The following is a 24624-nucleotide window of genomic DNA, read 5'->3' on the forward strand; positions in this document are numbered from 1 at the left end:
ACCACTATCTTTACATTGATAGTATTCATTTGCACAATTAATTACACTGAAGTGCTGGGATTTCTAACAGAAATAAGGCAACAATGAAAGGCTAGGAGAATTAAGCCCTGCTGAGCTTTCAAGTAGCAAGAAGTCTAAGTCCCTGAGCTTACTCAAGAAAGCGTTTCAAACACACTTAAGCCCCATTAAAGTCAGCTGCTAGCCATAGTCCCTTTCTTTTGGAAGCTGTAACATTTTGAAGCTTAAACCAAAATCTTAACTGTAAGATTTAGCAACCATATGAGTAGGAAATACACAGCTGAAGCAGCCCCGTATCTAAAGCAGCAAAGAAAGCGCTTTGTCCTGTGTATGTCTTTCCCAGAAATTGGTCAGATACGTTAGGAAATTAAAGAAATGCAGGTAACTAGACTTTTAAAAGGCTTCCTGTAGGTCAGGAGGCCAAAGCAGCTCTGTAAGACATTTCCCTTTAGAACTTTTTTTAAAGAACTTAATTTGGTGGAATTTACAAATAGAAATAAGCATGCTGGTCTTTGCACGTAGCTAAAACTATTGAACTTTTCATGGTTATGCAACTCCAAGTCTTGAGAAACAAAGTCTTGAGAAACAAGCCAGAGCAGCAACGCTCACATTCCTGTACTTTCCTCTTAATTATTCCTTCATTACTAATAATTAATTTGTGCAATAAGTTAGCTTTAGCCACATGTCCTTTTAGCCCTATTAATTATCCTATTTCTGTATCTCTGTATTTTTTCAAGAGAGTATGTAGCTGCCATAAACAAGACTGATGATATGAGTGGTCCAGATTATACACATTATCCTTTACTGTACATGACCCGTGGAGTTCTGGCAATAAAACTGGAGTGGACCTATTTACATTAACAAGAAACAAATTACTCAATAAAATCTCCTATTCAAATCAGTAGGAGTATTGCCCAAGTAGTGACTTTCATTTCAGATTTAAACTTAAATTTTCCCTTGAGCTGCTCTTATACATATTGCTGGCACCAGAGGTATTTCCAGTCTTCCATGTAATCCTTACTTTCTGGTTTGTAGTAGTAGAGCAGTGGCTGAATTGAAGTGTTAGCCACTAAGTCTGTCAATTGTTCTCAACACAGCCTAGCTAATTAAAATTTCACACTGCCTACCACATTGCTCATTATCTAATCCAAATGAGAACTGGGGGGAACATTTGTGATGATATATTAATATTAATATATCAATAACAAACAATGCAATTTTCCTACATTACTTCTAACATATTTTTAAGCCGTTACCCTATGCCAATGAGCTTATCAAGTTTATCTTGTTCAACAAATGTTGATTATTAATTGTGATCAATGGTACAAAATTAAAAGCATCATTATAAAAGCCTTTAATTTCTTTGTATTACAGAATTATACATATTACCACATTACTAATAATTCTGCATTAATGCATCAGTTCTTTACTTTCAGAGATAAGGGAGAAAGCAGGCCCTTTTTTCAAGGTTTTAACATCTACATTTAAGTAGAAAAGGAAGTTTTAAACAGATGGTTATTTATTTTGCTTTTTCAGAGGAAACAAAAACTACCTTAAGATATTAATGTTGAAAAAGCATAACTCAACGTTGGGAAATACCATAAGTAAAGCTCTCTGTTTAACCTTAACTCAGGGTTCTTTTCTATAGGCCTTATAATAAAGTCTTTAATTATATGAGCCTAACCTGCATTTTTATGTTCGGACAGTGAACAAGATGGCTGATGCGCAGAAAATAGTTGTGGATGTCAACTTAGTCATATTATCTTCAAGAGCTTCATATTACTTTTTCAGATATTGGAAGCTATAATATTAATAAATGTGGGATTCGAGAAAGCTAAAAGGCTGAACTAGTTAAAATTATTGGGTAGAATTGCTTTGCACAAAAATTGTTTATTTGACAAAAAATGTTTCTTGTAAGGTCATTAACTTTATGGAAGACTTGGATAATAAATTCAGAGAGTACTTTTTCCTTCTGATGTAGTTGAAATCCTTTGTTCTGAGCTGCTCAGCAATTCATCATGCATGTTTATAATTTCAGTTTTATACCAAGACTGTAACAGCAATCTGTTTTTCAATGGGCTTTATTCCTACAGTTAAGGCAATGTAATGCCAACTTAGAAAATGTATTTTATATCATCATCTGTCACAAGATTACCTTATGATTCAAAGCAAGTCACTTAAACCAGACTTTTGAGAGGAAAGATGTTCCTCATTTTCTGAGTGCTTATCTTGTCACAGAAAAGTTTTCATTTGCAAAAATGCAGCATAGTCACGGCTTCAACTGAGACTAATAAAAGTTGGGCTGTGAAAAAAATAAAGCAATAACCTATGAAAATCTGTATGTAGATAATTCAAATTGAGCAAAGGCAATCTTAAATCTGGCTTTTTCTAAAGCTCGAGTTTTCTAAATGCAGTTATACTTAAAAAATTGGTTTTATTTAAAAACAAATAAAATAGAAAATGCAAATATTCTCATTTTGAACCATTGGAAAACAACATCAAAAAACGGTTGGAACACCAGCAATCAAGGGACAATTACATTCAAATTACTATTCATGTCTGAATGGTTTATGGCTAATTCCTAGCAGGAAAATCAGTCTCCAGTGATTTGCCTGAGGTTTAAAGGGAGTGCATATGATAGCGTTCAGAACTTTCCACCCATTTTATGTACTAAGCTCTTCTTTTCTGCTGTGATAGTCCATCCAATACCAGTCACATCCCGTATCAAAAGTGAAAATACCAGATCGAAATATTCATCCTCCTGTTGCACCTCCCGTGTCCAGAATTAAGTAAATACTTAATAGTTCTGAGGGATGCGGAAACACCAAAGCTGAAAAAGTGTACAAGATACTGCTAAGTTTAAGCTTGAAACCTGTATTTAGTCATCCATGTAAGAGAACCACATAGGGGCATCTCTTTCCAAGCTGTGGCCATCTGGAAGTGATTATTGTTTGCCTCTGGTATTCCTCTGACCCATTCTGGATATACATTTTAAGATGGGATAAATTGTGCAGTAAAGGTTCTGCTCGCCCTTCACTGCCTGCAGAGGAAATCTAGATGAGTAGCTTAGATTGCTGGCCTAAACTGTGAACAGCAAAGTACCACGATGTGAACATCAACCAGCTCCCATTAGCATCTGTCTAGAAGTGGAAGGATAAAGGAGGAATTTCGTCCTATACAGAATGCGTAACATGATTTCCCATATTATTTTGGCATAGGAACTTGTTGAAATTATTCAACAATCAATTTGCATTTCTTCCTGTGAATAGTACTTTTAGGGCATTCAGGCATTTTATCCCAGGGCAAATCTTCAGAGTGTTCTTTTGTCTCTGATTTTCCTCAGGATCCGGGATTTCCCCCATTTTTCCCATTCTGCTATAGCCCTAGTAGTTTACCCACTTGTTATATTGCAATGAGAGAGGAGGAGATAGAGGCCATGCCACTGATGCCTGCTCACATGATTTAAGAGCAGAGGGAAAAGGAGCATGTCTCTCTCTGTAACCTGTCCCTTTAAAAAATAACAACAATCTGATCATCTTTACTAAATTACAGGACTTTTAACCAGTGTTTCCAACTATTTTGCTGTTCAGATTTACTCCATCAACACCAAAGTGAACTGAAACAGTGACTTCCAGCCTACTTACATCCTACCTGAAAGTACCATTTTTCAACAGTCTTGTCAGCCAAGATGAAAAGGCAAAAAAAAAAAGATATCATTAATAAAATGATCGCTTTCTAACTTTGTTCTTACCTGTTGTCAATTACTCTGAGACCTTAGTACACCTCTTTTTTTTCAGCAACAAAGAAGTAAAATGTTTGTGGATGAGACGTGGGGTTTTTTTATTCTTTTGCAGCTTTACAATTTACCCAGTAGCTGTAGGTGCTTCTGGCCTGGAAGCATCATCCGTGGGCCAGTTCATGTCCTGTTGTCCCACAAGTTCTATCTTTCTGCTCTGAGCACTTCTGGTACTCTTTTTCTGTGCAAGGAATGGAGAATAAATGGTCAAGTGACTCCCACTGAAAGCCCTGAAAAAAGGAAGTAACAACCTGGTGTGGACTCAATGCTGACGGAACAATAAACAATGGGTTTTTTTGAAGTAGCCTTGAATATCTGTGGCTACATTTGGCATGCTCTTTCAAAAGTGGTCCATGGCATTTTAAACTCCTTCCTGTTTGCTGAGCCCCATGAAGTGTTTGGGTTCATTTTTCTCCCTTGTCTGATACACAAGGGTTTATGAGAAAAAACAGAGATAAAAGAGTAGTTCTTTTAAGAGGTTTCTGTACAGTAACAGTAATCAGCCATTATATGAGACTGTAGATTTTCCTTCTCCTTTATGTCTAAAGATTTCTCATTGTAATTAACTGATAACAGCAATAATTAAACAAACAAACAAACAAACAAACTGTTCTAGCAAAGTAACATTCCTGATGAATTGTGTCAATAGGATTTTTTTCTTATTGTTCACCATGTGTCTGAGTGGCCAGCACCAAGCAATTAAAAGCGACAGCCGTATGAATTATCCTGCATGTTGCAGAAAAAAAAGGTTGGCAATCTGAGCCTGCATTTCCAGTGCTCTTTGATGCCTGCCATGAAAATCATTTATGCAAATAAGTAGCACACAAGCAGTAAACATGATCAACAGGAACTCATCCTTCTGCTTTTATTCATATAAAAGGCTGTTGCTCTATTTCATCTGTCTGTCGGTATTTGTTTTTGCTATCACAATCCCCTATTCAAAACCTGTGTGAAAAAGCGCCCGTTTCCTGCAAAACCAGGCTAGTGGGGCAGCTAAACAGCTTTGTTTCAGCTACTGTTTCAATGAAAATGATGAGATGAATTAAAAGCCTTTTATATAATACTCTTATTTATGGCAGGGACACTGACATTCAGCTAGATTATCTGATAGCTACGGAGATCTCCAAAAGGCAAAAGACAAGAACAACAAGAAGAGAACTTTTTTACTGCAATAGGCTTTTCTGCGATGGCTAAGCTATCCACCTTCAAGCTTTCTCACAAAGCCTGGGCCGCTGGTTGCTTGTGTCGACTGAATCCTGCAGCTGTTAGCTTTCCGTAGAGGGGCCTGAAGGTTTGTTAAATATGAAGCAGTTGTGCTCTAGACTACTCCTGGAAGAAATGGAGAAACCATGACGTGAGATGGCCGATCGATGACAAGTAAATATGATAGAGGAACTGCTTTAGCACTATATATACAAATATATATGTATATATATAGGAAAATAAATAAAAGTAGTGAAGAATGAAAATGTGAAGAATGAAAGCAGATCTCTCGCACTGATATAGCCTAGTCTTTTACTTTCCTTACCAGCTTCACATGGAAGTGATTCATTTCTACTGCTGGGTTAGTTTTCTGATAGTTTGGGGAGCTGACTCAGAGGCTCAGCTGTGCAGTCCAGCCAATTTGAGGGAAAAAGACGGAATGATAGAGCCGAAAGCAGGAGAGGGAAAAAAGGGAGTAAAGGAAGGGGGACAATAGGGTTTTCCCCTTTACTGGAAGTGCTCTTGGATCAGATCAGCTTTCCTGTCAGACTAAAATTAAGAAAATGTATTACCTGAAAAGCACGAAGAACTCACGTTAAAGCCAAATGGAAGATAACTATATGTCTCACTGATTCATTTGTCAGCCTCTATCTTCAGAGACAATAACTGTTTTCTTAAGCTTTGCATTTCAGTGTTAAATACCCTTTTTGCTTTTGCGATAAGGTTTGCTAGGAGTTGAGAAACATCTTAGCAGTGAATTCACCGAAGACTTTTATTTTGCTCACACCAGTGGCGCTGAACTCTGGAATAAGGGCATTGGCCCCTGGGAATGTTCCTGCTTCTGCTCTGCAAAGCTGCGGAGGTACGTCTGGAGGTCAGTAACACCAGGCACTGGCTGAAAATGGAGTCAGAGTTAGCACACGGGTAAATTGCTTGGTGGCCATCAGGGCAATGATGAGAAGACCTGAGACACACATCAACCCTTCAGAATTGTGTCAGTGACGGTACAAACACTGCGAATAGCCTTGCAGTTTAAGGAGAGGTATATTGGAGAAAGATCATGTAAGTGGTGGAGAAGAGGCCAAGAAATTCAAAGGAAATGGGTCAAGGGTTTTGAATAAAATTGGGGTAAATATTAGTTAGTGTGTATGATATATGAACTGAAAATGAAGGTAGTTTTTTTGAGGTGCAGTAATATTTTTCGTGTGCAGTATTTCTTGACAAGGAGCTGCAGATGTATTTAAATTTTGCCATTTACTGGAAAACACAAAAGAAAGGACAGAGCAATATCAGCATCTACATTTTTTCCAGAGCAAATGCTTTCTCAGCAATATGAACCATCGCTTTCGTGCCCTCAGAGAGGCAAATTTAATCCAGTGTTCTGAGACTGCTTGTTTTCTAACATTGTGTTCATAGTGAAAGCAAGTGATTATTAAGAAAACTGATTAATCAATTGGTACAAGTTTATGGGAAGACTCATTTAACTTGGCACTCTGTGGATGCTGTGCTGGAGCTGTATTGCAGGTTTCAGAGCTCAGGGAGCAATATACAAACCAAAGACGAGAATGAAGCAGTTTGTTTGCTTGTGTCCACAGTAAAATAACTTTACTAGGAATAATTAATAGTACTTCAAAAATAATAATCTTAAAGTAGCAGTTTCCAGCCATAGAAGTCATTAATTTTCTACTAAGTGAGGAGAGTGTGCGGCAAAAAGCCTGACACATTATTACATTCCTCCAGCATTGTGGTTTCCATCATTTCTATGAAATCCATACCTTTCATGTACAGTTCGTTAACACTGATCAAAGCACGTATCTTTCTAATAAAGTCAATTTTTCCTTGTAATCTTTTGTAGATGTTTCACTTCATGTAATATTTCGGATGTTCTTTATCCTGAAGGCTCATTTTTAATGTGCGGCAATGGTCAGAGAAGTGACGGTATATAAATAACATCTTGGTTTACTATATTTATTCTCTCTCAATGACGCCCATAGCAAGTTTCTCACTTTACAAGTCAAAACAAGCTTTTTATAACTGCCAATACTGTAGTTTCAAAGTGCTGCCTGCAAAATCAGCTGTTTGTCTCACTGCAATATCTGTGCTAAACCAGAGTATTTCTTCGTGCCATGTAAGATGAACTACGAAAAGTAAATTCTAAACTTGCAATCAAGATATTGCATGTACGAGTCTCGGTAACGACTGAAGACTCGCACCTCTCACTAAGTCGCAAGGTGTATGGTGGTCTGAATTTCATGTAGGAATATCTGCTTTACACATTAGAAAGACTGAAACCTGACTGTTTAGCCCCTGCATCTGGCTCTGATTCAGTTCTGATTCCTGATACAAGTGGTAGTTAAGTACATCCATAGCTTTTATTGTGGGATTTCAGTGGGTACTTGGGATTTGAGGATATGATGAATGTTCTGAACCAACATCTTTAGTAATGGAAAGTAAAAAAATACTTCAACTGGGTAAGGTGAGGTCAAAAGTGACAGCAGAATCAGAAGACAGCACTCTGGAGGTTAAGTGGATGATGATAAAGAAAAATATATTAGGACAAAATAAAGACAACTGAAAAACATGCAGTCAAATGGGTATTCCTGCTCTGCCAAAAATTCCTTTGCTAGGACTAGTTTTCTTACCTTCTCTGGTAGGGATCGATCTTGATCTCCTTGTTCCACAAATTTTCTGTTGATTTCAGTGGCACCGCTGGTAAGTATAGCACTGCAGCTCTGCATTAGAAAAGATAAGCATAGGCTTGATACTTTCTCACTTCTATTATTTAAAAGCATGTAAAGTTTCATCATTAAGAAAGAGAAAAAACCTTTCCAGGCAGAGACTGAAAGACAAAATAAATTTTGCGAGCGCAAAATTCAATAATTATTTACTAGAGGTAGAAGAACAATTCATTTTGAAGTGGCAACATTTGCTGATAGAGGTAGCTATAAGTAATTTCTCAGTGCTTGCTGAAGACTCTATTTTTATTTTTTCAGGAGGGCTCTTTTTGTTATGCTTTACATACATTAACAGCAGCCTTAGTAGGGAATGAACAGTTTTATGTCTACTAATAAACTTCCCAGTTCCAGATTATTATTCTGTTGTTAAACTATACACCATATCATTGAAAGGCATTACAGAGGTTTCTCTGCTACTTCTCTTTAATGTTGTAAATAATGGTGGTTTTGTGTCAGTTTAGGGTGAAGCTTAAATCCCTTGCTTTGTCAGTGGTAAAAACAGATAAAGATTTCTTGAGAGGTTTTTTAACATTAATATTTCCACCTACTTCACCTTTACAATTGTGCACTTGTGAAAAAGTATGATAAAAAGAGAGTTACTTTGGTATGCAGTGAGGTATATTAACTCATGGAAGAGCTTGTAATATTTAAAATGTAGTATGTGCAAAATATACATATATTATACATACATATTTATATGAGTAAAGAATTGTTATAAGTCAGTGGATATGAAGAAATACAAAGGCAGATACAATAGCAGGATGTATTCAATAGCACTAATGATGTAAGGGCTGAAAATATTTCAGTCATATTCCCCTGTTTTACCATGCTAATAACCTTCTAAATGTTTGTCAGAAAGCTTTTCCATGCATCTTTTCCGCCTGAAGAGATGTGTTATTAATTATTATTGTTTGATTGGAAAAAAAAAAAAGGGTCTTCTGTGAGGTTAAGTGTGAAAAAAGATAGCCTCTGTCCTTTAAAAGAAAATATTAACCACATTTTCAAATCAGGTTTAAAAAAAAAAAAAAGGCTGAAAGCTGAGGCTTTTACAACTGGGCTGAACATAATCTTATTTGTAGAAGGTAGTGGTGGGAAATAGCAGGTCAACCAGCTCAGCATACTGTTTCCAGAAGCACATATAGGTTGGGCTAGCATATTTTTAGGTTTTTGGAGACTGGCCACATGGTATTCAACCAGCCATCGTCCAGCACTGTGGGATTCTTCCACCCTTGGTCCCCTTTTGAGAAGGGGCTCTTGACTCCTTTGTATCAACAGCTGGATGCCTCACATGAGGAATGTACTTCTCTCTTTGTTGTGCCATTCCCCTTAAATTCAAGGGCATGGAGACACAGAATAGCCCAGACTTCAAAATTAGAGTTATCATTGTATCTACATATCTGGGCACTTGATTTATGCCTCCAGAACTGGTAGAGTTTTTCTATAGCTGTATCATGACTTTTAGTTTGTTGACAGAACAATCTGTTGTAACAAATCGTGGTGACACCTCGCAGGGCCGGGCAGCTTACTTTTTTCCATCAGTGACTCCCTGCACGGCCAAGCAAGAACAATATCGTGCTTTGCTGGAAGCCCATTTTAGGTTTCCTGTGCTGGAAGAAGGTTCACACATGCTGATCTTCCAGCAAAAATGGAAATATGAAAAAGAGACTGATCAGCTCTCCATGACTGAAAAGCTTGCAGTACAGTCAGAAAAAGGGAAATACCACAGGCTGTTTTTTTAAAACTGTGTTTCTGTTTTCTCCGTTTCTGATGCGATGACACATACAGTTCTTGACAGCACATTAATCCAGCAGCAGGATGCTTTCCATTTTAAGGGGTTTTTTTCCCTTCTGAATTTGGTATGCAACTTGGCCTCCTATGTCCAGCATGGGAGAAACCCACACCAGAAGATGATTTTTGCAGGTGAGGCAGTGAATTCCCAATGTCAGAAGCAGTAGACTCTGCAAACTCAAGTCAAAGGAAGGCAGAATTTCTCACTGGATAGGACAGATGGCTGTGGGTACCGGCTGTCCCTGATCTGCAGGATGCATTTTTTTGAAATCACAGTTACCTCTTCATAACCTTGCTTTTAGTTTTTTAGGTCAGCTGCCACATGGCGGGGCGGGGGGGTGTCAGAAAAACATCCCTTGAAAAGTACCAGGTAGATGCCTGGAAGCTTTTTAACATGTCAAAGTAGAGTCCTGGCTCATTAATGCTTTTATAATTCTACATTTGCTTCAGTAAAGCCAATGTTATTCTATATCACACAACTGGCATATTCAAACAAATATTTAGAAGATAAAAAGACGTCACACTTTAGAAAATAATCAGTCTCTTGGAGATCCTGACAGTGCATATAATGTAAAAATACCAATTTCACTGAGAACTTAGAAGGGCCCCCAGGATGCAGTAGATGATTCTGCCTTCCAGATTTCCCTGGAGTGGAAGCCTGTCCCTCTTGATGTATGACACAGACTAGGAGCTTTCAGTAGTTCCTACCCAACATGGAAACAACAGATGTGAGTTTTAACCTCGAGATAATAAAATCAAGAGAGAAACGTAGCTGCATGCAGAACCTCATTCGCAAATCCTGTCCTGAAAACAGAGATGTAAAGAAGAGTCCCAGCCTTATCAGCAGTGCCTTGACTGGTAGGCCACATCAGGCAGAAGAAAAGAAACTCTACTCCTGGACATCTGCTGGGCTTTTCTGTTGTTACGGTGTATGTCCTTCCAGAGACCCAGGAGGCTCAGTCAGAGCGCTGAAGCCCTGTGTACTTCAGTGCAAAGTAAATCAGACATACCTGCATCTCCCTCTCACGCTGGTTGTAGGAACAGTTGGGAAAAGAAGCGGACGTGAATTTCATTACTAGTCCAGCTGGCTTGTGGAGAAATAAATACAATTTGATACCACATTTTAATAATATTCAGAAATGTGCAGACGAATGCTGAAAAGTAAAATAAGGGTATCAGGATTTATTTTCAGCCTTTCTGTTCAATATATTGTGTGCCATCACACATTATCTTTTATTATACACACAAGTCTCTTTAGAACACTGTTTCTATATTTCTTGCAAATAGGAGACAGCTCCTTCTAGGTTGTTATTTTATTGATATAGTGCCATAAGTGCACACAGCAAATGTCCATAAAGTGTTGTTTCAATAGATCTTTTTTACTGTGGGTTTTTTCTCAGGTGGTTTCCTCAATTCATGCTTACCTAATCATATTTCCTCCGATCACAAGCCTTTGATAATCAAGGCACTAAGTACTGTGTGTTTAACTTGTGTCTTTTGTTCTTGAAAAATACCTCTTTCAAGATGCCCTGAGGAAAAATAAGTGTTCATTCCTCTACTGCATTCCTGTTTATTGAGGCCTGACCCACTGAGTTCAATCAAAATCTGTCCACAGTCTTTATAAGAAATCCAAGGAGGACTCCTTAGGAGAAGAGAAGAGTTGCTTTTGGCAGAATCCTTTGTGCTCTTCAATATTTTATGAAGCAAAATAAATAGGCTCATGAGGACGACAACGTACTTTGGCATTCCACATATTACAGTCCAGTCGGAGCAAACATAAGCTAGTTGTTGAGTCATTATACCATGTGGTTTCATAACCGTGATGATCTAAATACTTGACCCATCAGGCAATAAAAGCAGCCTCTTGCAGTTTAAGCAGCATCATGACATAAGCGAAAGCAATTGCAGTTTCCAGAGCTACTAAGTACGGCTCAGTAACCTACAGGCTTCAGGCTGTGGAGGAAGACCAGAAGGAAGGTCGGTCAGAAAGCATCTGTCAATAATTTAAGTAAGAGAGCAGCACAAAAGAAAGCACAAAACAATTCAAACTGTGTGAGCAGGAATAAGTTGTTATGTAGAATTCATATTAATAACGGACAATTAGAAAATTCATTAATGAGATTCCATAATAAGAATAGGAATAAAGTTATTAAACATGCTAATTAATTGACCATTAAAAGGGTCAGTGGATTTGTACATATTTGGCATATTTGTAGCCTATGAGACTGAGTCTTTGTTTCCTCCAGAAAAAAAGTTTATATTCTATCATGCTGTCAATGTATTTGGTAAATACAAAACATATTTGGTAAATACATTTACCAAAACTCCACGATCCCTTTGTGCGCTGTATTGTGACGAGCTCATAGCCAGCAAATATTTGCTCTGAGCTCTTGCTGGTTAGTACTGCTGTTAAACTGCCGCCTTCTGCTGGGCTTCGGCGTGAACAGCAAAAGGGTACGGATGAACTGCATAGGTATTCGAAGAAAACATGGGAATTCCTGCTTAGGCAGAGGCTGAGATGAACAGAATAGTTTTCACCTATTCCTTTTATTCTCCAGCTGTAAATTGTCCATGGTCTCTGAAGAATAATCTCTCCAATATCTCTCAATTGCTGAAAATGGCTGCTGTGAATTCTCTGAGAAGCCTCATAATTTCCTAGTGTGTTTGTTGCTTTTCCCACAACTCTTTGCTTTAATGTCTAATAACTAAATAATGTCATCAGGTATATGGACATAGCTCCCACTGGTTTCGAAAGCAAATAAAGAAGGCAAATTTACTTCATGTATGTAAATGAGGCCTTATCATGCTATGCAATACTGCAGACACTAAGGAAGTTATGCTAGCAAAACTCTTTATAGAAGGCAATTCTGCTTAATGCAAGAAAGAAAAATGACAGAAATTGTGAGGAAGGGAATAGGAGTGCACATTTACCCCTTTAAAAGGTTGCAGCCATAAAACCGGTGCTTAATTCAAAAGCTAGATACTAAGTGCAGTAAGCTGAATATTAAAATAAAGTTTATTTGGCAGTAAACTGATGAACTTTAAGAGTGCAGTGAACTGTGTGCCTTGTATACGTATATTAAGCAAAAAACCTTTTTGTTAAACTAATGTTCAAGGTAAAATTCAGAGACACAAAAGCAAGAAAATGCCTAGGATAGGCACGAAAAACAGGTTTTATGACATTACATATTGTTTCTAGACTTACTCAGTACCAACAGTGTCAGCTAAGGACTCTCAGGAAAATAGCTTGATTGGTGAAACTGACCTTCTATTAAAGACATTATGCTATAAACGCATTTATTATAAATTTGGTATTTTTAATGACTTCACTCTTTCTAAGCTTTAAATTAGTATCCCCACAATAAGGTTTTGATTTCAAACCATCAGTTGTGTGGGCAGGTTGAAAAAAGGATGTTTACCATCACCATTGTGTTTGCCAGAGAATAAAAACCTCCACTTGCTTTTAGTTTATCAAAAGACAAAGGAGATGATGACATTTATTGCGTGTTTTCTTTCTTGTCTCCCCGCCCCCCCCATGGCTTGTTCCTGGGTACTTAAATGTATTGTTTCACATACTCTTCCATAGGCATCCACCCATGATCTCTGTCAGAGAAAGGCTACCAGAGTAAATGGCTCTTTGGTGTATCCCAGTTTGGCCTTTCATATGTTCTTATGAACGTGTAAGTGTCGAATGAAGGTGCTAATGCCATTTAAATGCCTAGTTCTCTTTGTGGATTAAGCCTTGCTTCTGGAAAGAAGTGGACTTAGATAGTATTGAGATGTCTTAAGCAAAGTTGTATCTTTCTCTCCCGCCTTTCTTCCACAGTAATGCTCTATTTCAATTAAATAAGCAATCAGGAATGTTTTACTCCGATGGACAGGAAACCTGCCATTTCCTCTTTAAAATGCTAAAAGACATTTATTCTGAGAGACGTCTCTGTGCACAAATGTACTTAACTGGTAGTTGTAATAGAATAATTTACGTGTGTTCAGAAGTAGCGATGCATGTGGGTGAGCGTTTGTCTCACAGGTCATGTCAACTGATAGACAAATACCTTCAATGGTAACGATTTGTCTGAAAGCACTTGCAATTAATTGCTTCTTCTTGATACTTGTTGCGCTTGCCTGAAAAGTTTCTAGTTTAGATGTCTGTTAATTGAGCATTCAGGGGGGATTTTAATGTGGCATCAACATTACTGACATATCGGACTAATTTAAGCACCAGTAAACTTGGGAATAGTCAGCCATTAGTAAATACATGTCTAATTATACAGTAGTAAGAAGCAGTTTGAAGGAAATTTTAAATTACTTCCTTATTATTCTTTATTTTTTAATCTGTTGTGCCTGTAACAGGAATACTCTGACTTGATTCTCCATCTCAAGTTTAGAAGAATCAGTCCTCATGTTATTTCTAGGGTTGCCAAAAAAAAATTTCATAAAATTATCTTTTTTCTGATAAGTTTTCAACAAAACATTACTTTTGGAGGGGGAGGATAAGAAATCTTTCTGTGTAAAATTTTCAGTGTTTGGAATTTCTATTCATCTTGGGAAAAATCAGCCCGTTTCCTAAATATAAAGCATATATCAGTTGTTATGCCCCCAATCTCCTTCATGGACTGTGTTGTCCAAGTCAATATTTCTAATAATGTACTGTTGTTAGGGGATCCCAAAACATGCTGTAGTCCAAGGAAGAACAAGTACAGAGAAAAATAGCTTAGCTGGCAAATCAGTCTCTGGAGAAGGACACACCTGAGCTCCAAATCCCAAAGGATACTGCTGTAGTGATTCCATATATAAAAATAGCCTATCAGTGCTGAATAAAAAATTTTCAACTGCTATAATTTACTTTCACAGAAAAGCTGTCTCTCATGCGAGTAAATCATCTTTTATAATAAACTCTAGATGTCACCCAGATAATGGGTTCCAAAAGAGAAGTGATTGTTTTTCAGTGCAGACACTCCCAGGTTTTATTGGGTCCTGACATTTTCCAGTATGCTCTAACTCCAAATCTCATTATTTGTACCATATCCCCATTAAAACTTTGACAGTCATGATTTTCCTCCACATTTTTAGTTCCTTCAGCCTAAACAATCATAGGTCCTCATAAACTGAGATGACAGAATCCTAAAACCAGCTCTAATTAGAGTAATCTTGTCCAAACAGCAGTCTATCACCTCATGCAAATTACATCATGTATAGAAAAAACTTGGTATTAAGAGGCCCTATTATTATTATATTAAGACAGTCACAAATTAACAGCATTTTCTACCAGATAATCGCACAAAAGTTCCAGTATAAAACTGAAAATTTTATATAAACAAGTACATAGCTTTTCATATCTTACTCGCTTTAGCAGTCATCCACCCATCCACTACGAAATACAAAACTATTAATGAAATGAAAACTAAATTTATTAAAATATTGTTTAATATAAAATAGCTCCACATCCAAGCTGTACCTCTTTTATCCCTTGCTTTGATGAATCTGGCCTGTGATCTTGTGAGCTTCTAAAGATGATCAAATTGGGCAGAAAACCCCATGAATCCTAACACAGTACTCTGAGTGATGTCCTTAATGAACACAGTATGAGGTATTTAGGCCATCTTGAGGACAACTGCTTCCATCTAGCTACTCATATCTTCAAACAGCTATTTAGTCGAGATACACTGTGGGTCAGCTATTGAAGCACTCATCTAGTAACATCCCCTTCTATGAAGCAAATTAAATTTGCATATTTTGCCGTGTCTGAGAGTATTTCAGTCACTAAAAAGGTTTTGGTTTGGTTTGGTTTATTTGTTTTCAAATTATTTTATTTTACTATTTTACTAATGTTTCTTTATTTTATTTATTATTACTATTATTATGACAGTTTTATGGAAGAGAACTGAAAGGAAAGAAAGAAGCAGCAAAGCCAAAATTACATGCCATGTGAAAATAATATTTATAGTACTTCTGTCCATATTTCTATTACCAGCTGTAAAATTATTAGTTTCACCTGAACATTAATTTTTAACGGCATAAAATGGGTACCCAGTGTAATACACACAAGCTGAGAGGCCCTAGGCAATGTGTGCGCTTGCTAGGAAGTGTTCTCACCTTGGACAGATCGCTGCCTTTGCAAACCAGAGCTGCTTGGCTCTTTCTGCAACGGAGCTCATTTGAAGCCGCGCGTGCTGCGCACCTCAAGTATTCGCCTGGCGGCGTGAGCTTGCAGCTGGGGCAGGGGCTTGGCAGGGGGCACGTGCTGTGGTTTAGGTCTCATTACCGAGTGTTCTGTGAAAGGGCTTTGACGTTCGTTTGGTCCGGCAACTTCACCTATTTAATTATTTCTTTCCCAAGGCGATGCTGCTGGCAGGAAGGCAAAATGGGCCGCCCCGCTGGGTTATGCCAGTGCAGGCAGGGCATGGGGTTACACTCCTACGTTACACTTAGGAGCTGCTGGGACTAGGAGTGTTTCCTGGTGCAGGACACTTCATAGGATCACTTAATTCAGGCAAGTGAATGTAACTTTGAGTCAACTTACGCCTGCTGCTGAATTATGCCGTTGAATGCCTGTGTCTTCCTTGACGCTTGCAACAGGTCCGCAGGGACCTTGCCAGGAGGGCTCAGCAGGCAGCTTCCAGTGGAATGCGTGTTCAGTCCTGCACGTTGGTTTTATATAAATAAAGCCCTTGGTAAGGTCAGGGAGAGCTTGGTGGGGCTTGCAGTGACTGGGAGTATGATTAACTAGTAGGACAACCAGTAGGACTCTGCAGTTAAGAAATCTTCCATGACTTTTTCTTCAACAAGTCCTGTTAGCTGTGGGTGGTTTGTGGCTCAAGGAGCTCACTTTGGCTGCAGGACCCACCTAACTTCAGCACACAGAGTTACACTCAGCTTTTGAGGAGATATAACCTTTTTAAAATCTCTTTCTCTCCTGTAATTTGTGCTGTCCACAGGCATATAACTACAAATAACTTCAGCGGTAGTTTCATACTACCATCAGAGGTGACGCAACAGCACCTTCCACCATCTACCTCTTATGTCATCATCGTTAAAGCAATAGAAACTACAGCTGGATCTTCTGGATGCACCACAGTACTGCAGTTTTGTGCATCCATCTCTGGGGTACCCTCTGAAAGACAGGAACAACTCTTCTGCTTTCATAAAGCCAAATCCTGCAATTTCGCATCTCAGTACCATCTCATCAGTACAGAGCATGGCCCAGACATGGGGTTTCCCGTGGGGAAACTGTCCTGCAGTCTGAACTGTGACGGCCTCTCGTGTACCTCTCCAGTGCACTCCGTCTATGTGCATATTTCTCCTTCCAAGTAACCAGTTCCACTGTCCCTCCATTCGAAACTTGGCTCACTTGGACTAACACAGCTTCTGAACCTTGAACTGGTATGACTAGTTGAATCAAACAGGTATTCCCCCCCAAAAAATAGAAATGTGTGTGATCATATGATTATGCAGATAGCACTTCCCAATTCTTACTGTCTTGATTTTACAATGAAATTAACATTTTGACATGAATTTTGCTTTCCAGTAAAATGCAATAATAACATTTCAAAGGTACCAGAGAATCATAAAAAATAGAGAGAAGTTCTATTACATGAAATTCCCTCTGAAGTTACCTCAAGAGTTTTGTCTGTTCAGGTTTTAAGTAATACTGCCACTTCAGGAATACTACAATCAGGTGAAGATCACTATTACATTAGAGGAAGTTTTGTGCTGCCATGGAGTTTCATACATACAACTGAATTTCCTTTCTTGTGAAGCTACCGTGGCACGTTATGGGTAATCAATATTTAATTTAACACGTTCAGTAAAAAATCCTGTATATCTTTTTCTTTGTTATATCTCCCTTCTTTTTCATAATGCCACCTTTTTTTCTTTTTCACCAGAGAGAAAAACATTCAGCCCTGCTTTTAATGAGTCCAGAGAAAGATCCAGAACAGATCTGTGAATAACCCCTTGCAGAACCTATGCAAAAATGACATTGTCATTTACTGCGTGAGACCTGTTCATTAAACTATGAAAGCAGTGCAACAGGTGATTTATTGTCTGGCACAACATTTCTGCTGAAGCACACACGTACCTTCAGACGGGTCAAGCTGTTAACAGGCACTGCTGCTCAAACTGTGAAGTAGTTAGATTGGAAAGGCAGGGAGTAAGGATGGTAACCCATGAGATGCTGTTGGTAGAAGGAGTTTGTAGAGACACGGTCATTGCATTACCTCGGCTGCCAGATTTGGTTCGTCCTCTGGCAAGCTGAAAACTTAAAACATCTGCAGACTTTTTCTGTGAAGAGAAACGCAAACATACAATTACAATGTAAGCTGTGTTATTTGTTTAAAAGTGCTGCTAGCTATCAATAAATAATAAAATGTATACCTTCTCAAATAATTTCCTGATTATCATAAGTAAATTATACTGTTGGCCCTTGGCAAGCTTATAAGTTATGTATCAGGCACTGTAATACAAATTAGCCTTTGTGTGCTTCTTGCTTTTTGGAGGTGGAGAGGTCACAGAAAACTTCGTTAGATTTAAGACAGTATCATACTGGAGTTCACTCTAGGAGTACTTTTAACAGAGACTTACAGTTCTAAGTAGCTATAAAGATATATTTCAGGGCAGGATATAATGCTTATTAGCAAGAACTTCAAATGCCTCTGTCACCTGTTGCTACTGAATTTCCTGTTAGAAGGAAGAGATCATAAACAGCACTCTGGTGCATTTCGCTTTAGTCGGTGCATTTCGCTTTCTTTAGTGCATTTCAAGAGCCTAATGCTTATCTAGGCACTTTATTTTCCAAAATAAACATTTATCTTTCAATAGATCGGTTACTTAAGTAAATATGCACGCAACCCTATTCTTCACAATTTTATCATACTGCATAGTGTCTGCATTAGCTTCAGTGATGTCACTTGAAGAGTTCAGTAATATTCACCATGAGTGAAGAATGTCAGTCTTAATCAGCTGTTTATTTGGGAAGTAATTATTATGTAACCGTTACCAGTGTATGCTACTGGGAAAACCTTAAAGGGGAATCAGTCTGCAGATACCTATTTACTCCTTTCAGACTTTCTTAACTGGATATGGCAGCTACATTAGGATCAATAAATCCCATAGTCTGAAGTATTCTTGGCATTCATGCCTCTAGGTAGATGGAAAGCGGCTGACTAATACTCACTGTGTATAAATTTTCTACATGGATATCAGCTTGGATTTTTATACAGTGTATTTCGTACTTGAAGATCAGTGCCTGTGAAATACAGCATTAAACACATTCTAAATAGAAGCGTATGAATACGTGGCAAAGTCAGCAATCTATCAGCAACTTTATTTTAAGATTAAATTAAAGGTCAGCACGAGGTCTTCTCCAATGCTGGTACCGTGCTTAAAGGCTGTGAGGTGCTGTCGACGGGGCATTTAGAGAAGCTGGGTTGTGAAGAGCTGCCACGCCAAGCCAGCGTCAGCACAGCCTGCAGCCAGTTAACGTGGTGTGGCCACCAGCTCTGTGTGAAGCTAACAGGACCGGCCCCAGGATTTGTCAGGCTTTGTCTGGACTTCTCTTTGCCTGCCTGTAGCTTTGTTTTGTTTCATTTAGCTGTTGCAGAAATTATCTAATGATCAGGTGTCTACTATCTGAATTGTTTTAGCTTTTGCTTAGCTTTGTACAACTGTGTGATGTAAGGCTTAGTGGTTTACATTCTTGTGTGATGTAACGCTTATTGTTACGTATTCTTGAGCACAAAAAATTTGCAGCACAGGCCCAGGTGAATACCCTGAGGTATGCCTGCAAGGGGCCGGGGGGAATGATCACGGGGTTTACTGCAGACACGCACCAGGCAAGCTTGAGAGGAAGGTGCAGTTCCTTCTCCAAGTCATATGCGGGCTGAGAGGTAGCAAGTAGTTAGTGGAGGACAGTGATGGATACCAGGAAAAAAGAGCATGACTGCCTTGTACTTACACAATCATTTATGCTTCTGGAGTGAAAGCAATGCAGACGTTTAGCAGGCCATTGTACATGGTCGCTTCTTGTGCGAGGCAGTGGCAAATTAACTCTGAGATGGTGCTATTTGACCTTCATCTCTACTACTTCCTTGATTTCCATTCCTCAGTCCCCAGTGCTTGGGTTTTTGCTATAAGCTCCTTATAACACACCCAGGCTATTTCACTCAAGCCGCAGTCACGCAAAAAAGGTACTCCTTTAGTGAGGTTCAACCCAGCAAAGGGAGGTCACAAAAGATCCTCTACAGTACACATGACCTAAATAAAGTCATATATCTGTTGAAAAAGGAATGATATAGATATGTTTAGAGTATCCAGCTTATTTTAAAGCCCCATATATATCACTTATCTATTTTCAGACTAAACAAAGTCATTATTTACAAAATAGCGGCCTTTTTCAAGTGTAATTTGGGGTGTTTACTATGGACAATCCTGCAAAATATATCTTATTAAGAGGGATTGTATCTCACTTCCAGGCTCTTCAGCCAAAGAATTAGCATGTACCAACCAAAATCTATATATTTAACTGCATTCTGTTTTGGCCACAGAAATTCAGTTGATCTTTACATCCTTTAAAAAAACGTATACAAAACACTTCTGCCAGATGCGGTTCTAAAATATTTGTAGTGAATTTTATTCTACCTCCATGCAAAGCCATTCAGTCAGTCTCCGCCTCAGTTTCCCTCAATTCCACATAAACAGTAGAAACCCATAAGCTCAAGACACCTTCACGGATTTTCCAGCTCACCTGTTAAAAACCAGCAAAACATATTGTACCTAAACCATGTTAAAATGAAAGGAGGAAGAAAAGACTTGATGCCAGGACAGCAAATGACTGTCAAGAAGTGTTGAAAAGTTAAGATGTGTGAATAAGAGGATATACAATGAAAACGGAACTAAATATTTGCTGAGTGAATTACTGCTGGGAGTACTTAAAATTACATAAATTCGATGCTACTTTTGTGGAAGGAGAAGCATTTTACCTTAAAAACAGCTACAGTGTTCTCATCAGTAACCCTCTTCTGATGTAACTCTGCTCAGCACTGTGGAGCATTAAGACAACAGGCTTTGATTTCTCGCAGGAGAGAGGTGAGGATGATGAAAAAGGAGCACTGCAAGGGACTGGGAATAACTTTTGCTCCTTATAATAAGGTAAAATTAAGGTATGTTTCTCCATGTCAGCTGATCTTGCAGCAATACCTTTTGCATTATTTAGGGCTGCTGGGAGGAGGCGTTCATTGGCAGGAAAAATTAAAGCAGAGCTAAGAAATATAGCCTAAAATGTGAATCAAATACTGTAGGCAGTTTCATTCAAGGTTGAATGCTTGTATGCATTTTGGATATGACCATCCTTTCTTTCACTCAATTACCTTCCATAACCCTCTGCCGAGTACTAGTGTTTTCATCCTTCTCTGCAGCACTGGGTATTACTGTCCAGACTGAGAGGAGGCCTGGGATTCATATGCTCAACTGAAAGATGTTGAGAAAATGTGGAAAATGGCAAAACCTCCACACCTTGCCCAAACCATGCCCAAATGCAATCATGCCACGACACTGGGGACACCTTCTAAAAACCACATACCTCAGACAGAGTAGACAAGATCAAGGGAAACAGTAATATCTATTTTTCATTGCACACCATGATGTAAAGATGTCCAAGTCAATGCTGAAAGAGTTAACGCAAGTATCAGAAGTGGTCCTGTTCTCAACCCACTATCAAAGCCTCATCATTCTCACAGCCTACCTCTGGTGTCTCTGATGCACTGCTCAGTGGTGCTCTCCTTGATGAAATCTGGCTTTCCTGAATAGTGGAAGCTCTGAAACGCTCCCACAGTCAGATATTAAGGCTACTTACCACTGCTTATTTCTAAGAAAAACATGTGAGGGCTGCTGTTTCTTTGCAAGAGAGAAAATTTATGGAGAATTCAGCCTCTTGTTCCAAAGTCATCGAACAATTTGGGCAAGCACAAATGGAATAGCTGCTCCCACTGGACCAATGTGACATCTCCCAAGGAAAATTATTGCAAACAGAAATTTAACAAATTGCACCTTGGAACGTTTAAGGAACACTCACAATGACTCACAGTACTTATAAAAGGCCCTAATGACTGCTCAGGAGCTCACATCGAGGTTAATTTTAGTAACGAACATCTGACTTGCCTATTTTCAGGTATTGTTCTAAAGTATGTAAAATGCCTTTCCTACAGATGATTGACTTACTTACAATTAATGAATGTTAAAACACCAATTTGGCTAGAAATCATGAATGTAGTAAAAGATAAGGAAGGAACTAATTTTTTTTTTTTTTATTGTACTTAAAGTTGTTCTCGTTTTTATTTTAGTTATGAAGCATAACTACGTTATCAGCAGAGATTTGGCTGCCGTCATCAAGAATTCAATGACTGCTGTCATGAGAAGTAAAGCCAAAATAAATATATTAGACTTCACAATTAGGTGGATATTTTTATACTTATGGAGATATAATAGACCAAAGGCTAGGGAAGGTTATCAGGAGATTTGAGTGTATACACCATTGCATATCCACTTGAGAGAAAAGAAAGTGGGGAAAAATACAGCAGAATATTACTTTGAAAGTGGTATCCACTGGGTTCCCAAAGAGCTACAGCTAATTATCCTCCCTGAAAAAAATGGGCATGTACAATATTTTTGCAAATAGATTGAAGCCCCAGGTATTGGCTCTAAGACTTAGCAAACCTATAATCCAGGGGCTCTTTCCTTGTGACTTTACACAGAGAATTCAAAGCAGTCACAGAATATCTAGATTGTCAAATATTTCTAATTCTTCAAGATGGGTATGTATTTTATATCTATATATATTGATGTATGCATAGGTAGACATACATACGCCTAGTACCTGAGATGAACAGCTGAAGATAATTTTTATATGGGATTGACATAACTTACAGTTATTTACACAACCTACTCTCTTAATGGGAAGATCAAGAAAAATAAATAGAGGAAATAAGAAAGCATATTTTATGATGAATAAAAATACTGAACTTTTGAGCATATATACACATCATGGAAATAAGTAATAATGCATCAACACATGAGATGTTAAATTTCTAGCTTTAGGGTCTTTTCCTCCCCAGAATATCCTGTAGCTTTGGATACCCACAAGGGGTGTATGTGAGTATGTATATATGCACATATGCTGCCCATCCCTTACTGCATTATATAAATGAATTATGTGGCTTTTATGTTATGCAAGAGCTTGTTCTGCCAAGAGCTCTGTATGCATATTTTGTATGTGCAATGAATTACACAGACTATTTTGCCATTGTTGAACTGCTGAGGGGGAAAAATGATAGATGTTAATGAAAATTTCAATAATAGACACTACTGATTTCAATGGGAAATTTCATTGGGACCAAGATTTCAGCTCTACTCTTTGTCATGGGCAGAGACAAGGAAGAGTAAAGATGCTTTGTTATTCTCTAATTCACACAAATTCTTCTTTTCCTTCTATACTGTAGGAATACTGGTACGCAGAGTTTAAAGAAACTAATCCTTATAACTTGCAAATACTTCTCTCCTACTGAACTCAATTGCAAAGCTCTGAGCCGAGTTGAAAAAAAAAAACCAGGAAAGCGACCCAACTGAGAAATAGATTACAAGAAGGAAGGGGATGAATTTTCTCATAAAAAGGACAGTGGCTGTGCATTAGAGCGCGCATCACATTATTTCCTTTCTGTATATCTTGTATTTTAATAAATTGAGGAGAGGTTATTCCCAGAGAAACTGTAGGATGATGTATTAGTTCCTGGAAGGAATTTACAGAGTAGTTGTGCATTTCTTAAGCCTTCTTTTTAAACTGCATGCATCCAGCTCTTTCAGGTTCCCCACATATCTTTTATCTTTTAATCCTTTCATCATTCTTGTTGCCTGTCTTCAGAGCTTTCATGAGCAGAAAAAACAGCATGCAAAATTCTGGCTTCACCAGAGATTGGCAAAGTTCTTTGTGGTTTCCCTAGCTTTACATAAAACCTCCTGATCCACTTAAGGCCTGATCCAAAGCTGTTCAAGTCAGTTGGAAGAGTCCCATTTAGCACCATGGGTTACATATCAAACTCTCTCTGGAGACATCAGAATGCAGATTACACTGGGTTTCTTTTTTTTCTCTGACAGTATCTAATTGCAACCTCCTCTCTAAAAGCCACATGACTGACATTCCTAAAATAAACATTTCTTCATTTATTGACTAGTACTAATTCCTTAGTCTATTACCTTTGGAGACCAATTACATTGCTCAAATTTAAAGTCTTTATCCTCCACTTAGAAACAGTGTTGACATACTGGAAAGAGTTCAGAAAAAAGTAATGAGTATTATCCAAGATCTGGAACACCCATTTTAGACTGGGTGATTATTTCAGTTAACACAGAGGATACCAGATGAATTGCTCCTGAGCTGCAGGGCCCTAAATGGGAATAAAATTTTTAATAGTAGCAGGCTCCATAGTATCACAAAAATTAATGACTGGAAGTTTAAAATTAAAAAGCCTTGGTGTTTTCACCAGAGGAGGCAAGAAACTCTTGGACTTGTTTGCTCAAGAGCATGCACTTTCTTGATTTATAAGAGCCTAAATCAAGAGATAGCCCATAGCCTGTGCAGAGCTGTTGTCTTGTTGCAGGACTCATTTGATGAAATTCTATGACCTGAATATGCAGGAAATCCAACTAGGTTTTCTTGTCTCTTTTTTTTTTTTTTTTAAGCATGTCAAAACTTTTAACCTACTTGCACCTTTCCTTACAAAAACTCTTTGACTAGTCCTCCTTTCTCCCGCGTCTTCCATGCAGAGTGTAGATGACTTACAGTGGCATGAATTTGAGATCCTTAGCCCATAGGCCTCTTCGGATGAAAATCATCAGGGCAAAACAAACAGCTGCTCCTATAATCAAAAGAAAGCAAAGACTGAGTTAATCCTACTTGATACTATCTTATATCTTCACCTTTGGAAGTCCTGTAGATCTGGACTTGGAGTCCAAGAAATGGTCAAAAGATCTTTTAAGCATTTTTTACTTTGTGGCTGACCAATAAACTCCTACAATAGAAAGTGGCTCAAAGGA

General features: G+C 38.2%; 1 protein-coding gene across 3 annotated transcripts in view; it reads right to left on the bottom strand.

Moving 5' to 3' along the window:
- Positions 1 to 2725: 2725 nt before the first annotated feature.
- Positions 2726 to 24624, bottom strand: part of LOC148051570 (uncharacterized) — a 44888-nt gene continuing 22989 nt past the window's right edge. For all 3 annotated transcript variants that reach the window (XM_087737092.1, XM_087737093.1, XM_087737094.1), the window contains 11 exons: positions 24371 to 24446; positions 21119 to 21202; positions 20179 to 20284; positions 19496 to 19812; positions 17621 to 17823; positions 10965 to 11493; positions 10551 to 10694; positions 7660 to 7749; positions 5805 to 5912; positions 3770 to 3995; positions 2726 to 2848 (listed from right to left, as the gene is read on the bottom strand). In XM_087737092.1, coding sequence (XP_087593218.1) covers positions 3882 to 3995; positions 5805 to 5912; positions 7660 to 7749; positions 10551 to 10613 — 375 coding nt within the window. In that variant the 5' untranslated portion in view covers positions 10614 to 10694; positions 10965 to 11493; positions 17621 to 17823; ... (2 more) ...; positions 21119 to 21202; positions 24371 to 24446 and the 3' untranslated portion in view covers positions 2726 to 2848; positions 3770 to 3881. The remainder of the gene's footprint in view (positions 2849 to 3769; positions 3996 to 5804; positions 5913 to 7659; positions 7750 to 10550; positions 10695 to 10964; positions 11494 to 17620; positions 17824 to 19495; positions 19813 to 20178; positions 20285 to 21118; positions 21203 to 24370; positions 24447 to 24624) is intronic.

This window comes from Nipponia nippon, unplaced genomic scaffold (assembly GCF_047370975.1).
Source record: "Nipponia nippon isolate SJK-2023a ecotype South Korea unplaced genomic scaffold, ASM4737097v1 scaffold_6, whole genome shotgun sequence".
NCBI lineage: Eukaryota > Metazoa > Chordata > Aves > Pelecaniformes > Threskiornithidae > Nipponia > Nipponia nippon.